Source organism: Cygnus atratus, chromosome 2 (genome assembly GCF_013377495.2).
Source record: "Cygnus atratus isolate AKBS03 ecotype Queensland, Australia chromosome 2, CAtr_DNAZoo_HiC_assembly, whole genome shotgun sequence".
In the NCBI taxonomy this organism is placed as follows: Eukaryota; Metazoa; Chordata; class Aves; order Anseriformes; family Anatidae; genus Cygnus; species Cygnus atratus.
In genome coordinates this window covers 71,136-85,895 of record NC_066363.1, presented here as the reverse complement: position 1 = coordinate 85,895, position 14,760 = coordinate 71,136, and the positions used below count along the sequence as shown (strand labels likewise).

Here is a 14,760-nt window from a genome sequence, read left to right as displayed (position 1 = left end):
GCCCAGCCACAGCGTGGGCAGGACACCTGAGAGGAGAGCCCGAGCCAGCAGGTAGAGAGCTTTCCCTGGGGACTGCTGGGCCTGAGGGGATCCGAGGGTGTTTGAACGGGTGCCAGAAGCGGACCCGCTTCCCATGAGCCAGGCGCTGGTCCCGGCCCCTGCCACGCAGGGCGATGCTGGGCACGGCGGTCAGGGTCACGGCTCTGGTGCATCAGCTGTGCCCTCGTAGGTGCCGGTGGAAAACCTTGTCAGAGCTGACCTGCTACTACAGCTGGCTTCTCTGCCTGGATGGGAGCACTGTCCTCTGTGGCACCACGCGCTGCTGCGGAATAAAAGCAAAATAACCCACAGCTCCCAAAGACAAATGAAACCAGGGCAACTGGCTTGTTCAAGAACTGCTTCGTAAATAGGATCACCCATCCTGCAAGGACAGCACCACACTTCCTGCAGCATCGCTGCCACACAGCCCTGCCCATTCGGGCAGCTGGCACAGCCACAAAGGTGTGGAAACCGGCCATCACCTCTCAGCAGGTGGAGAAAGTTCTCTGACAGCTGGGTGATGAAATCTCCAGGGTCCTCTGGGGCCTCTCTGCTCCCAGTAACTGCAATGGACTGGCCAGACTGCCAGGACACAAGCAGTGTCCGTTTCCTAAAAACTTAGTTTGGCCTCGAATATCAAACTACTTCCAGAAAAGATGTCCCTAGGACTAGGAAAAGAAGCAAGGCTGTGTCCCAGCCCCTGCCTGCCTGTAAGCAACCCTCTGCAGGGACCACTTGTTCCCAGTTCCAGAAGACCAGAGCCATCTCCACCAACAGCTCCAGAAGACAGAGCTGCCCCCGCCTCGCGGCACCAGGCACTGAGCAGAACATCCTTCTCCTCTCAGAGGGCACCACCATCTCTGGGCACACAGCTACAAAGGGAAACGGGCCCTGGCCGTAGCTGCTGGCAGAGGGGAAGAGGGACAGTCCAGGGGAAAGGGCAGGCAACACCCAGCTGCAGTACAAGACAAAACAAAGCTCCTAATTTGTATTCTTTGTCTGGCTTCTTTCCATCTCATCTCTATGCTAAATCCTGCGCTCCCAAATCCTTCCTTGAGGTCCGTGTCCCTTCCCCGGCACCTGCCCTCAGGTATAGCTCTCAGGGCTAGCACAGGCAAGTAAGAAGCCCTGGAGAGATCCCCATACCCTTAAATAGCAAAAGACAGAACACAGCACTGCTCTGCAGAGACCCTGTCACTCTCTCATTCATCCTTGCTGGTGGCACAGCGTCTGCCCATCTCCTCCCAGAGCTCCTCCTCTAGGTAGGGACAGCTGCTCTGGCTCATGCTGGAGACCATGCCCTCCACATGTCACCACCACCACGGTGCGCTCCCGAGCAGCGATTCTAGGCTCTTTTGCACCCTGGCTGCAATAACTGCTGTGACTTCGGCAGCTGCCTGTTCGCTGTGCTCAGTACTGGATGTGTTTCCTGCACGGGCAGCACGACATACGCACCAGAGTACGTGGGCTGCTCGGCCCAGGCACGTGACAAGCATCAGGAATCAGTGAACTTGTGTTTCTCAAAGACAGTTGGATTTTCTCTGGGGACACTGGGAAGCAGTTCCAGAATCTGACTGCCGAGCCCAAGTGAGAATGCAGAAATGCTTCACAGTATTTCACGATCACTCACCAGTTCCACTACTTCACACTCTATTTTTAGGAGAAGTACTTCCTATAATGGAAAAGAAATGTGTAAACACCAAGGCACAGATTACTGCAGCAGGTCACTGGGAACCAAAAGGGTTTGTGGTGAAGCCACAGAAGACCCAAGGAACCGAAATTAACTTTGATCCTCACTGTGGCATCCAGGTTTGCCGAGCAAAGGGACAGGCAAAGCTTTAGACAGGTGCAGAGCATGGATGGGGAAGGGAAGACAGAGACAGCATAAGCTCCTGAAGGACATGGCCTGTCATTATTGCTGACACTGCTACAATCCAGGCAATCAATAACTATTTCTTGTTTAGAAAGGCCTCACAATTAGCTGCAATTTCCTTTTAGCTGCATGCTGCATTACTTCCCTTTAACGGCTCTGGTTTCTCACCAGAACTACCTAGGTCCCTCCAGCAAAGCCACAGGATCACAGCAAGGTACTGAGAGGAAAGGTCCTGTCTCAGAGCCAAGGAGACAGCATTCACCTCTACACAGAAGTCGTCTGCAAACCGGGCTGAAAGGGATTCTGCAGGAAGGAAAGGAAAGTGGGGATGTTTCTGAGCAAAAATCTCTAACAAAGCTCCTGCCACACTGTTTGAAACCTCTTCTGATGCCCGAACCTTGCTTTCCCATGGTCACTCTTAAATCCACCCCTTTTGTACTAGCACCATCTTTTCTTAAAAAGTTGTTTTCTTTCACAGTTGTGTATTTCTCAGGTTGGGTTTGGTCCCTTTTTAGCCTTTGCTTTTCTAAACTAAACAAGCCAAGTGTTTGACATGTATTAGGGTCTCTTCCCTCCCACGAGCTTTTTCTGTTCCTATGCCAGGTTTAATATATACTTACATGAGTGACTGGAATCAGACTGAGTCCGGTATCACCACACCCCATACATGGGGAACACATTTTTGTCCTCACTACAAACATTTTTAGGCATAGCGAGTGCCATTAGCACACATTTATTAGGACTCTTTTTTCATACTTTCAACATAGAAGAAAATATTAAAGAAATATTCAGCTACTCCCTGAAGAACACTGCCTGTGGCCATCTTCCGCCCTGCTCCAATTCCCATACAGACTGCCCCTCATTCCCAAAAGTATTTGACTGTTTACAATTTGTCTGCTAAGAAAATCCTCTAAGTACTATACACACTTAAATCTACATTTTTCTGGACTTTGCTCTTCACCTTGGACGCTTCCTATTAAGATTCTCAAGAAGCCCCCATAACGGGGCATACTGCAGGGCACAGCACTGCTGCGTGTGTTTAGAAAGCAGCTGCGCTCTCTCTGCTTCCATCCTGAGCTCACCGGACACAAGCAAGCCCTGATCAGAACGTCGGGCAGTTCTGGCTGCCAGTCAGAGCTCAGCATATTCACTTACACACAGAGACACTTCATCTGAGCTGGCTTGTGCCCAGGTGCCCTGGAGCACCAGAAGCTGGCACAGGTCTCTGCAAAAATCTGTACAGACCTACTCACAGTCCAGCACTAGAAACCTATACAGGCAGGCACAACCTTTACGTGGGTATTTCAAAATTGTTTATGTAAGGGTCAAAACTGTGGCTGCAGACATTACTCAGGCTTGTATAAGGACAACCTCCCCTGTGGTGGTACCAGAAGCCATCCTGGGGCTTCACGGGTTTATACAACCTTGGGGTCAAAGACAAGCCCCTCATGAAAAAGCGTCAATCTAGCAGAGTTTGTTTTGCTAAACTTGCTTTGCATTTTTTTTCAGTTTTTACATGCTCCTCTGAGTCCTTAGCTACTACCTTCCTCAAAAGCCATTTCATGTGTTGCTCATTGACGAGGTGTCCACGGGGCTCACAGCTGCTCTTGCTACATCGCCTGGCATCTTTAAAAAACCCAGCTGTTGTATTTGCTGTTCCCCAGTCTGACAGCACGGGGCCAGTCAGACAGATTTGGTGAAGTCCTTGCTACAGATCCTGTGATTTCAATACGACAGTTACTTTGGAGATTTAATCTACTGGCTTGACTGCCCAAGAAGCAGTGGAGCTCAGTTTCTCACCTTCTTCACCAGAGAGTCAGCTCAGCATGTCTGCACGTGCTGGAAGCTGCAGCAGAGCCCTAATGCAACAAGGGTCTCCTTCAACAGCCACCCACTATGCCAGCCTGGTCTCTGACTTGCCTCTTCTGCCACAGTTCTGCTTCTCCAGGGTCACAGAACAAACACCTCCAGCTTCACCATCGCCCCAGCACCTTCGGCAGTCCCTGCTGGCCTGCAGAGCAGCACAGTGCCCTTTCTCTGGTACAGAGAGCTTCCAGAGCACTCCCTCCTCCTCTGTGCCTCCCTCTGAATTCACCACTGACCACCCCCTCCACAGATACATCCCAAAGAAGCCCACTAGCTGTGTGTGTATGCAAGACCATCAGGCTTCTGGCTCCAAGGGGAGCAGGACCATGAGCCCACCTGGGCTTGCCTGCACGGCCGAGACAGACAGCCCAAGGCCTGGTTCATAGACCTCCTGCTTGGCCCAGGAGCTTCCCTGTAGGTGCTCACAGCTCTGCAGAGCTGCTCCAGGAGCACTCCACAATCATTGGAGACCGTGAGCTAGATCCAGAGGTTTGTACAGGAAGCCTGACCACAGGGTAAGCAGCGAGCTGCTGGACTGTGGAGAGAAGCTCCAGGTGACCGCTCTGCTCTTCCAAAAGCTACTTCATGGCTGTAGTGAGTCTAAAGCTAGGCTAAACAGGCTGTGTACTGACTGACCTCAGGGGTGGGAAGCACGGGGACACCCTGGCTTTTCCTGTTCCCGTTTCCCACCTGATTGATGTGAACAGAAGGAATGGAGGCCGCAGAGACAGACGAATGGCTGGGTGAGTTGGGCAGGGACTTGCAGGGACCGATGGAAAGCTGCTGCTTCTTCCGTAGAGCCACCACCTTCTGAGCCACTAGAAGAAAGAAAGGGACAGGGTCAGAGTCCAGAATACAACTTCCCCACCCACCCCACCCCCAAATTTCTGGACTGCTTCACTGAGACCCAAACCCTTCCTCTGACCAATGCCAACACCTGGGGCTCAGGCTGTGCCTCCCTTTACCAGCAAGAATGATTTCTGCAGAACACCCAGCCTCGCGATCCCGCTGCTGCCACTGCCACACAACGCAGCTGTAGGTGATGCTGTGTGCCCGCCGCTCTTCCAGCAGGCAGCAGGGCAGGCCTCCCATGCTGAGTCCCCAAAGGCCACCCCGCTCTATTTGGGTACTGCACAGAGCAGTGACTTCATGTCGACACCAAGGAGCCACCCAGAGCCCCGGGCTGCTGCCAGAGCATCCCTCGGCAGTCACTGCCCAGTCACCCCCTCACAGTGCTTACAGGAGCCAGACCGAATAGTTTGGGCAATGCCACCCCCATCAACCTGGGCTTGTGCGACACTCGTGGTCTCCAGATGGTCTAAAAACTAGCTTCAGAAACAACTCTCCCAGGTCCTTCAAGCTCACTGCATGATGTCAAAAGCCCCAAATTCCATTTCAACCTTCCCAGTCTCCTACCATTTCAGGAAACACACAGCTTGACCAAAGAGGATGGCAGCCAACTAGCTAGGCTGTTGGGGAATTCAGGAGACACACTGCATTTCCTTGCTGTACGTTCCTCTTGCATGCTGGCAGCATACCCCCATAACCACAAGGAAGGTTACGACTCAAGGTGCTGGGAACATCACAGGCACTAACCAGCATCACAGCTCCAACCCAACGTGCCTCCTGTCGGGCACCCTGGCAGCAAAGAAGCTGTCAAGTTTCCTTTCCAGAAGAATGGAAGATGCTGCACTGTACACATGGTGGGACTAAACCCATTTGGAAAAGTCAGATGCTGATAACAAATGCAAAATCCTGCCAGCTCCTAGCAGCAGTGCCATGTCCTCATCACAGTCTACAACTTCCTCGCGAGAGGGAGTGGAGAGGCAGGTGACCTATTCTCTGTTATCACCAGTGACAGGACCCGTGGGAACGGTGTGAAGCTGAGGCAGGGGAAGTTTAGGCTGGACATCAGGAAGAGGTTCTTCACCGAGAGGGTGGTCGTGCACTGGAACAGGCTCCCCAGTGAAGAAGTCACTGCACCAAGCCCGTCTGAATTTAAGAAGCGACTGGACTGTGCACTTAGTCACATGGTCTAAACTTTTGGGCAGACCTGTGCGGTGCCAGGAGTTGGACTTGATGATCCTTATGGGTCCCTTCCAACTCGGGATATTCTATGATTCTATGTCCTGCACAGAGGCGTATGAAGGCCTGTGGGGCCACTGCTGCTACCTGCTTGTCTGATAAAGCTGGAAGCCTGTCCAGACTCCCAGGCTAAGTATCAGTCCCAGAAGTAGCAGGAACCCCTCCTACACCCACCAAACATACCCTACTCATCTGCTGTTTTCTTCCTACTCTCCTCCCCTCCACCCCCTCCTCTTGCCAGCTTCATCCACTGTTTGCTGTGTACGCATTTTCTCTCTAACGCCGACCAGGCACACCATGCAGAGCCTGCTGCTGTCATCAAGCCCCTGGGCTCTCTGATGGCTGCCTGGGAAAGGCAGGATGCAGGACTGGCGATGCCACAGGGATGAGACAACCCCAGCTAAGACAATGTGGCCCTCAGAACTGGAACTTCATGGCCACAGCCCATAGTTTTTAAGCCTTCTAAGAGGAGCTGATCTCCAGGGTGCAGCAGCAGCAGACCTGGGGCAACAAATACCAAGCTCGAGAATACCTCTGCTTGCCTCCCTGAAACTGAAAGGAAAACGGCAGAAACTGCTGATTTAGCAGTGAATTTCCACCTGCTGCAAGTAAACCAAGGCTTTCAATGCAGTGCAGAGTGAGGTCTGCAAGACACAGACCCCAATCACAGTCAGAAATGCAGACTGGCCAGCAGGTTCACTGGTGACACCACCACCGCTTCCAGGTGGTGCCCTACGCAGGCTGCCTGTCAGAAAAGTCCTGCTCACGCTCAGCCCAGTGACAGGGAACGAGGGTGGCTCGCTGAGCTGGCACTAGCAGTTGCTGCTTTTTTTCAGTCTCTCCTTGCTCTGCATGGAGTCTACGTGTGTCTTCACTACCACTTATTTGCTTGGCGACGTGACATTTGCTTGGTGAAGAACTCCGTGGACCAGAGAAGGGGGGAGCACTGATGGAGCAGCAGTAGTGGAGCAGGGGAACCCATTCAGTACTGGCTGTGGCTGGTGGAGGCCACAAGGAGTGCATGTTAGTGGGACTTTTCTTGTCCTACTGACACCAAAATGCAGGGTGCTGAGCAAAGACTTTTTTCAGCCATACATTGCTATTGTGTGTGCACAGATTCATTGAACAGTTGTAGGATCAAACTTTCCCAGCAGAATTCCCATGGCAGGACATGTAGGACTGTATCTAAGAAGACCTCTCAGGAACGCTGTGGCAGCCACAAAGCCCCTTCACACTAAGACAACATCTGAGCACCCACAGCAGAAGTCAAAGACTGTTCCAGACATCTCAAGCAGAGCAGAGTCCAAACTAGATGAGACACGACAAGAGAAGATAAGGTCCTGCACGGCCCACAGAGAAAGCCTTTTTGCCTTCCAGGACAGAGGACTTTATGCAATTCACGACAACTTCCCGGAGCTTCCTGGAAAAGGCATATTCACGTCAGGAACTTTCCCAGTATCCAAGATACAAGCAGGTCCTATTTTAGAGGAAGAGGCAAGGTGAGAGTGGTCTCTTGGAACAGGCAGACTGAGAACATCACCAGTGGGAGAAAGCTAGGAATGCAGAAAAGATTCAGAAAAACTCATCAGCAATTGCTGCCTCAGGCCAACAGCCTGGCACAGGCTCTGCCTTGCCGCTAACCCTGGACCACGAGTGGTAACAGTGGGACTAATCATGAGGCCAGCAGACCACGCAGCTGTCTTAGAACCTCGCCAACGTTATCTGAGGCATCTTGAGGTCGGCTTTCAAGTTTCTGTTTGGTGGGCAGAGCTACCTCCAGTTCTTGAACATCATCAGGACTTTTTCAAGGATAAGTTCTGTCATCCCATAACACTCTGTCTGGGATCATTTGCTCATAAAGATTTCTTTGCTCACTACGCACAGCTCTTCGGTGTATAACCAATGAGCCCCGTCCCAGCAACTGAACCTCTGTCCAGATTCTTTGCTTGATATTTGTTTGCCAAATGTCATGTACGGTGCTGCTCTATGTATTAGCACTTGAGCATCACACACGGTATTTTTAAGCATATCATTTGCACTCTGTCCTTGACATTCTGCAGAAATCTCCCTACAGATGCCACTCAGTGGTGTGACAGCATCTATGAAATCAAAGGGTTTTGCACAACCCCTGTGCAAAAACTCTTGGCCTCTCTCTGAAATGCTCCTGCCAAACGGTCCCTGAGAAGAGCCACACACTGCCCTGGAAGATGTGCGATGCTGTCCATCCCTCTGTGGTCCTGGAGCAAAGCAATTCACAGCCGAGCAGACGGAGTGACACCCCCTGTCACGGAGCCCACTCAGGGTACAGAAACCCACACAGCCCCACGGAGAGAATCAGAACCACCCTTGGGCTTTCAAGCTGAAGTCCAAATCTGCACCTTACTGCTGAGAGGGGAGACAAACAGCAGCAACACTGCCAGTGCTTCAGCAGCAGGGGCCCGGTAGGCAATGAGTAAGGCCACCAAGCTCTGCTGTGCTCTGCCACCTCTGCTCTCCTCTCTGGTGCTCGGAGCCCTGCGAGGAGAGGACTCGCTCTCCCTGGACTTGCTGCTGAGGTGAAGCTCGGGAAGCCAGCCCCAGCAGCAGGCAGCACAGCGGCTGCCCTCCCCGTACACGTCCGGGATTGAGCCTGGGTCGTTTTTCAAGAACACCACCAAGATAATCGCTGACAAAGGGCTCTTGACAGTTTGCTCTCTAACCTTTGCTTGATATAGAAATTTTCTTAAGATGAAGCCTGAGAGCTGAGGCACCCTCACACCGATGGCTTCTTGCTATTGTCCTGGCATCCCCTAAACTCTAGGAGATTTCTGTACACAGGAGTCTGTGAAGGCAATCTCGACAATAAAACTCTTCAACCCTACAACTCCAAAGGCAAGAAATCAGAAGAAAAGTTTCTCCCACCTCACTGTGAGCTCTGGTACGTGTGAGGGGACCACACTACTCTACCCCTTAGAGCAAACTCACACCCTTGACCCTGGTGAAGTTCTGAAACTAAAGCTAGTGTCCACAGGGCAGTGGGCACTACAGCACACAGCCCAGCCCACATCCCTCCTCCTGCTGGTGCCGGGATCACCCACAAGCTGTATCTGAAGACACAGGCAGACCACCCCATCTTGTCACAGAAGCAATAACTGTGACAGCATCTGATGCTGGAAGCAATGTGGAAAGAATGAGAAGTGCACTTCCCATAGCAAATAACAAACAGCATTTCCAGGGGGGCTTTTGCCAGGCTGCACAAGAGAAATCATCCTTGGAAGCAGAAAAAGGTTAACTTCCACATCACGCACCCTTTTTTAGAGTGACTATCAGTAGCCTGACTGCTCACAGAAAGCCTCTGTCACTCCAGAAGATACAACACGATTACAGTGGCACGCACTAACAAGCACAGTCTAGATCCTTGCACAACACAACAACAAGCTTAGCTTGAGAACAAATAGCCAGAAACTGCTCTAGGTGTAGAGGAACAGTCTCTGCTGCACCTGAGCAGAACTGAGGCCACCACAATAGCTGGTGTCAGACAGTTCTTGATGAGCCTCTGACCAGTTCTCAGCGCTTCCCCACGCTGAGCAGCACCGTTTGCAGACTGGGGGGCACCTTGTGAAGGAAGAGTGCTAGCCTCAGCCTTCAACCAAATACCCACAGCTGTCATGCTAGACCATCAGACATTAACTTGCTGTCCAAAAAGGTCCGTGATTGCTTATTGTTAGCCGAAAAGGTGGCATGGAGGTGTGCAAGACCAGGTTAGATGAGGCCAGCAACCTGCTCTGGTGGGTGGCGCCCTTGCCTATGGCAGGGGGTTGGAACCGGATAATCTTTAAGGCCCTTTCCAGCCGAACCATTCTACGATCCTATGGTTCTGTCTGGCCACCCAGCTCTGCATAGACCCTTCCCAACAAGATTTCTTACTCATGGCGTTGAGCACAGCTTCCCAGCTGCACTCCAGAAGACAACGTAGAGAAAGGGAAGAGGAGAATACGCGGTCCCATTACAGGTCAGGGTCTAGGTTTATTTGAGCAGATTGCAAAATCCTAGGACGTGGTATAGGATCCCTGTTCCACCTACAACATCCCTGTCATGTAGACCCAAGCCTAAGCAGAAATGCCTTTCCACACACTGTTCCCACAAGGAAAAGTTGCTCTATCTGGATGATCTTTGCTGCTCCCCTACCCCCAGCACTCAGGGGTCCTGCTGCGCCTCCCCCTCTCCTCCACAAAATGCCATCAACCCCCTTTCTGCAGCCACACAAGTCCTCTGGCTCGTACAGACTGCTGAGCGGCACAGCCCACCACGGGGATGCAGCATCCCCTGCAGCTCTGCTCATGCAAGAAGCAGGTCCCCAGGGGACAACTCCTGCAAGAAAGGGAGGAGAAAGGGGCCACCGGCCCTGCTATACGGTCCCTTTTGCCACGCACACAGGAGTCCTACACACACGCTACAAGTTGCACTCCTAGGACATGGTCTGTGCGAGTAAAGCAACTGCACTGCATATGAGTGTGTGCCTAACTTGTTCTGCTTCATTGCAGCACTCCCTTCTAACTGGGAGCCGGGGTATGGACATTGTAAGCCTACGTGTTGGGGCAGCACTGCTGCCCGCCTGGCCCAGACACCCTCCGCCCGCTGCAGTTACCATCCTGGAAGACTCTCTCCACGTTCAGTCCGTAGGTGGCACAGGTCTCGTAGTACGTGCAGCGCTTCAAATCGTTGGAAAGCTTCCGTGCCCGAGAGTCATCGATGACCCGGGGATTTGTGGCGCTGATGGCATCTGGAAACCAAGGAGAGAGGAGGTTGAAAGCACACACCTGCGTCCCACCTACCCGAGTCCCAGGGCACACCCCTCGCCTCCCTCCACTCCTCACACTGATACCCACCTCCAAAGTACACCCCACGCCATATAAATGCGTAAGATAACAAAGTCCCCCATTTGTAGAAATATGGATTGGTTAACGTTTTTTTTAAATGAACCTCATTCAACTCTTTAACCATCCAGTCACTGATACCTTTGAAGACAATGGCAGAAACGAGCAGGAGATGTGGCTGGCCAGACAAGGCAGCCTGGATGTCGGGAACAGGACACGCTACCAAGAATTCACACAATGTGAACAGCGTGGCTGTTGAAGACAACTGAAGGACACCCAGAGACACCAGACAAAGAGCTTGGGGCAAAGATGTAAGCAGTGTGACCTTAGGGCCTCGTCTGCACAAGGCTGCATGGTGCTGACATGCCTTAGAAGTGACTAACATTGCGTCTGTCAGTGTGCCCCTGGTCAAGGCAGCTGTAACTACCGAGTGTGCTCATCTGCAAGTCTGCCTCATTTGCAGAGTAAAATGGATTTGTCAGTCTTGATCATTTTAGCTCATATGGCCATACTCTACAGATTAAAGAACCAAAAGGGAGAAATCATCTTCAGTTAATTGGGAAGGATGGCTCTGCTAGGATGCACTCACGGGTAGGGTCTTCGTGGACAAGACCAAAAAATAAGCTTAATTTCTATCCCAGTTAGCTACTCCTTGCTCACACATTTTGGAAAACCTACCTTCCCAGGAGGAATCTGATTTGAATTCCTTGGATTCATGCCAAGGACAAGCCAGAGCTGTAAATGAACCCTCAAGAGGAGCTGAGGGAATACTGGGACTTGCATTATACAGAAGTCCTCTCTGAGCTGCCTAGCGGGCTGCTTTGTACAACTGCACCAAGGCTGTGAACTCAGGCTGGCTTTGAACCTGGGACAACCACCATCACGGCCCCCTCTGCCTTATCCTGAGCCTCCACTCCCAGCATGTGCCTGCACCCCCAGCCCAGCCCCAAAACAGGATCCCTTGGTCCTAAACTAATTACACAATCTTGGAATACTAGAAGTTTAACAAGTTTTTTCTACACTTAATTTGCGGTTCAGAGTAGGCTCCCTGAGACTCCTTTCCTGGTGGCACTGCCTGCTCACAGCCTAAGAGGTTCTTTGCAAGGAACTGGCTGCATTGCTCAGGAACTGGGTCCTGCCAAGACTTTTTTCCTGTGTCCTCCGTCCCCTGCTCCCTCTCTCTCTGTTGTCACCATTGCATCCAGAGAACTTGTGCAGGCTCCCTCCTGCCTGTGCCCCTCCTGCCTGTGCTTTACATCTACACACAAGAAGGACACTCAGTTCGGAGGCATGGCGCTCAGAGGCCGGCAGCGATGCCCTCATCTATGCCTCCTGGGCTCTGCAGTTCGGCTTTCAGAGGCCGGGCTGCCCCAACACGCTGCACGATGCGGGGATCCAGCTCAAGGGCTGCTTCTCTCCCAGCAGCTCCCCTGCCCAGGAGCCTGCTGCGTGCCGGGGGCTCCAGGCGCCTGCGCCTTCCCCACACCCTCGCTCCTTCCCAAAGCTGCCTCCAGCCCCACGCCGCCATGGCACGGCAGCTCCCGCGCTGCCTGACCCCAGCCCAGTGCAGGGGAGGAGGAGGAAGGCAGCGCTGGGCTGCTGCTGCTCTCCACATCCACAGGTGGGCTGGCAGCACCTCAGGGGAGATGGCGCTCAGGCCTCTCTTTGGGAGCTGGAAGCAAGCCGTCATCCCTCAAACCCTTCCTGCTGCAGCTCACCCCAGAGGGATGAAGAGCAGTGCATCAGCATGAAATCCTTCAGCTGCCAGGCCCTGACTCCTGCCCTCGGCTCAGCCACTGCAGACAGGAGCCAAGGGAGGCGGGCAGAGCCGGGAGGTTCAAGCATTTCCAAGAGAAAAGGGCTCAGTGGTGAAGTGAAGCAGCTCTCTGCAGGAAAGCTGGGATGTTCTGAGAAGGCACGATCCAGCTCCTCCAGGGCCCTGAACCAGGGGCCTCTGAGTGACCCTGTCCCGATGCAGTTTATCAGCACCAGGCAGTGAGACCAGGACTCCCCAGGCCCTCGCAAGGCCCACACCCCTGCTCCTTTGGCACATTTACACACCACAGGGGTAGGGGGCTGTGGGGAGGACGCCCAGCCGTCCCGCGCTCACCCTGCGTGCCCACCAGCACCATGGGCACCTCCGCTGTGTTCCGGTAGCTGCACAGCCGCAGGTAGTAGTTGTACACCGTCTGAAAGCTGATCTCATCCTCCAGGCTGAAGACGAACACCACGGCATCGACCCAGGCAGCAAACTGAGGGCAGGAGACACAGCGCCCGTTAGCATCCAGCCCCGCGCCCCGTGCTCAGGGCCGGCAGTACCCAGCAGGTACGGGACGCTGAGCCTGGGCTCGGACACACACAGCCCAGGCCCCACGCTCCCCGGCGCCATGGGGAGACCTGGGGCCAGCAGTCACCATACAGGCAGCCTCCACTCGGGCCTCGCAGTCCGTACGTTCTCCCACGAATGGGCTCCCCAGGGTGGCAGCCAGGCTGGGTCTTCCCCAGAGACCTGCTAATCCTTCTAGTGCACCAGAGTGGGAAGGGACAGAGGGAGGCACAGATCTCCTACCTGCAGCTCAGGGGGGCCCCCTTCATCTCGAATCAGCAGCAAGTAACTCTGACCATCCACTACGATCTCCTTCTTAAATCGGCCACCTTGAGAAGAGAGCAAAGCGGCAGCTCGAGTGAGAGGGGGAGCGCACGCAGCGAGACCCGCGGTGGGAGCCGGGGAGGCTGCAGAGCCCAGCGGCAGGGGCAGAAGATGTGCGAGATGGGGGTCGCTGCTGAAGCCAAGAGGGGAGCAAGGACCCCAGCCACCCACCCCCGAAACCAGACCTTACCCTCTGGAGACTCCTCCTGCACGTAGGTGCCGGTCAGGTAGCGGTGCACGAGGGCGGACTTGCCGCTGGACAGGTTCCCCACGATGCCCTGAAAGAAAGGCAGGCGTGACCCCACCGCCCGCTCGCCTCCCGCTGCGCAGGGCAGCCCGGCCATTCCCCGCGAGGCGACAGCATCAGTGCCACCCACGCCTGCACAGACCGAGGGTGGCAAGGCCGGTCCCGCCCGGAGCAGGCACAGCCCCAGACCCCCTGCCTGCAGCCCCCTGCTCCTCTGTCCCCCGAGTGGCAGTCAGCTCACAAGGGAGCAGAGCTCTTCTCCCAGCCCCCGCACCCCACGCTTTCAGGCATTACAGCTCTTGACAAGGCCCGACACAGAACACGGGGAGAGCCTGGCCGTGTGTCTGGGCACAGCCGCTGCCCCCGACACCAGCAGCAAGGTGCGGCGCTGGCTCCTTGCTGTGGCAGTGACACTGCTGCAGCAGCGTGCGTTTCCCAGTGAAGCTGGCTGGGCTGCCTACGAAGAAAGACACCCAGCGCTCATTTATCATTGAGCTGGAAAATAAAGATACCTGGCACCAACTTTTTACTGGGTTGAGACACACCAGGCTAAGGGTCTAAGTCTGGATCACCCCGAGATTTGCTTCAAAAGGAACACAGCTGTCCCAGGATGGGCCAGCCAGACACCCAGCTTTCTTCCTAACATCAGCAGTTTCCCAGTGGTTTGAAAAACTTCCAGTGCTTCAGGGTTTGCAAGTGGACTTGCCTGCTGATGGGACAGCAGTCGCGGGGTAAGGAGGCATCTGCTGCCACCCCTGCAAGCAATGCAGCTCAGGCTGCTCAGTTGACATCCCAGAGCACAATGCAGGCAAGGGCACAGTGCGGCTCATGGAGTGGCTCCCGCGGCATGGAGCATCCCACCTCGCACCCCTCTCGCCTCAGCGGCAGCGCTGCTCTGATGCAGCTGGAGCAGGACTGCCGGGGAGATGCAGAGCCACACGCAGCACGCTCCTCTCTGCCTGCTGCCAGCGCCCCAGGCCCGTGGAGAGGCTCTTGGCCAGGAGCTGGACAAGCTGCTCCTAGCTTGTTCCTTAAGGGGGCCTGTGCATCAAAACCCCTGCAGGTGAAGAAGGCAGGCAGGCACCTGCAAGACGCTTATTGTGCAGCCGTCCTGGAAGCCAGGGCCATGGCTCACCCTACCTGG

The 14,760-nt window shown here is 54.2% G+C and overlaps 1 protein-coding gene across 3 annotated transcripts in view; it reads right to left on the bottom strand.

Moving 5' to 3' along the window:
• AGAP3 (ArfGAP with GTPase domain, ankyrin repeat and PH domain 3) overlaps nt 1-14,760 on the bottom strand; it is a 141,966-nt gene that overhangs the window by 68,705 nt on the left and 58,501 nt on the right. For all 3 annotated transcript variants that reach the window (XM_035554284.1, XM_035554285.2, XM_050709275.1), the window contains exons 3-7: nt 13,560-13,647; nt 13,289-13,374; nt 12,830-12,971; nt 10,491-10,625; nt 4,469-4,596 (exon numbers count right to left, since the gene is read on the bottom strand). In XM_035554284.1, coding sequence (XP_035410177.1) covers nt 4,469-4,596; nt 10,491-10,625; nt 12,830-12,971; nt 13,289-13,374; nt 13,560-13,647 — 579 coding nt within the window. The remainder of the gene's footprint in view (nt 1-4,468; nt 4,597-10,490; nt 10,626-12,829; nt 12,972-13,288; nt 13,375-13,559; nt 13,648-14,760) is intronic.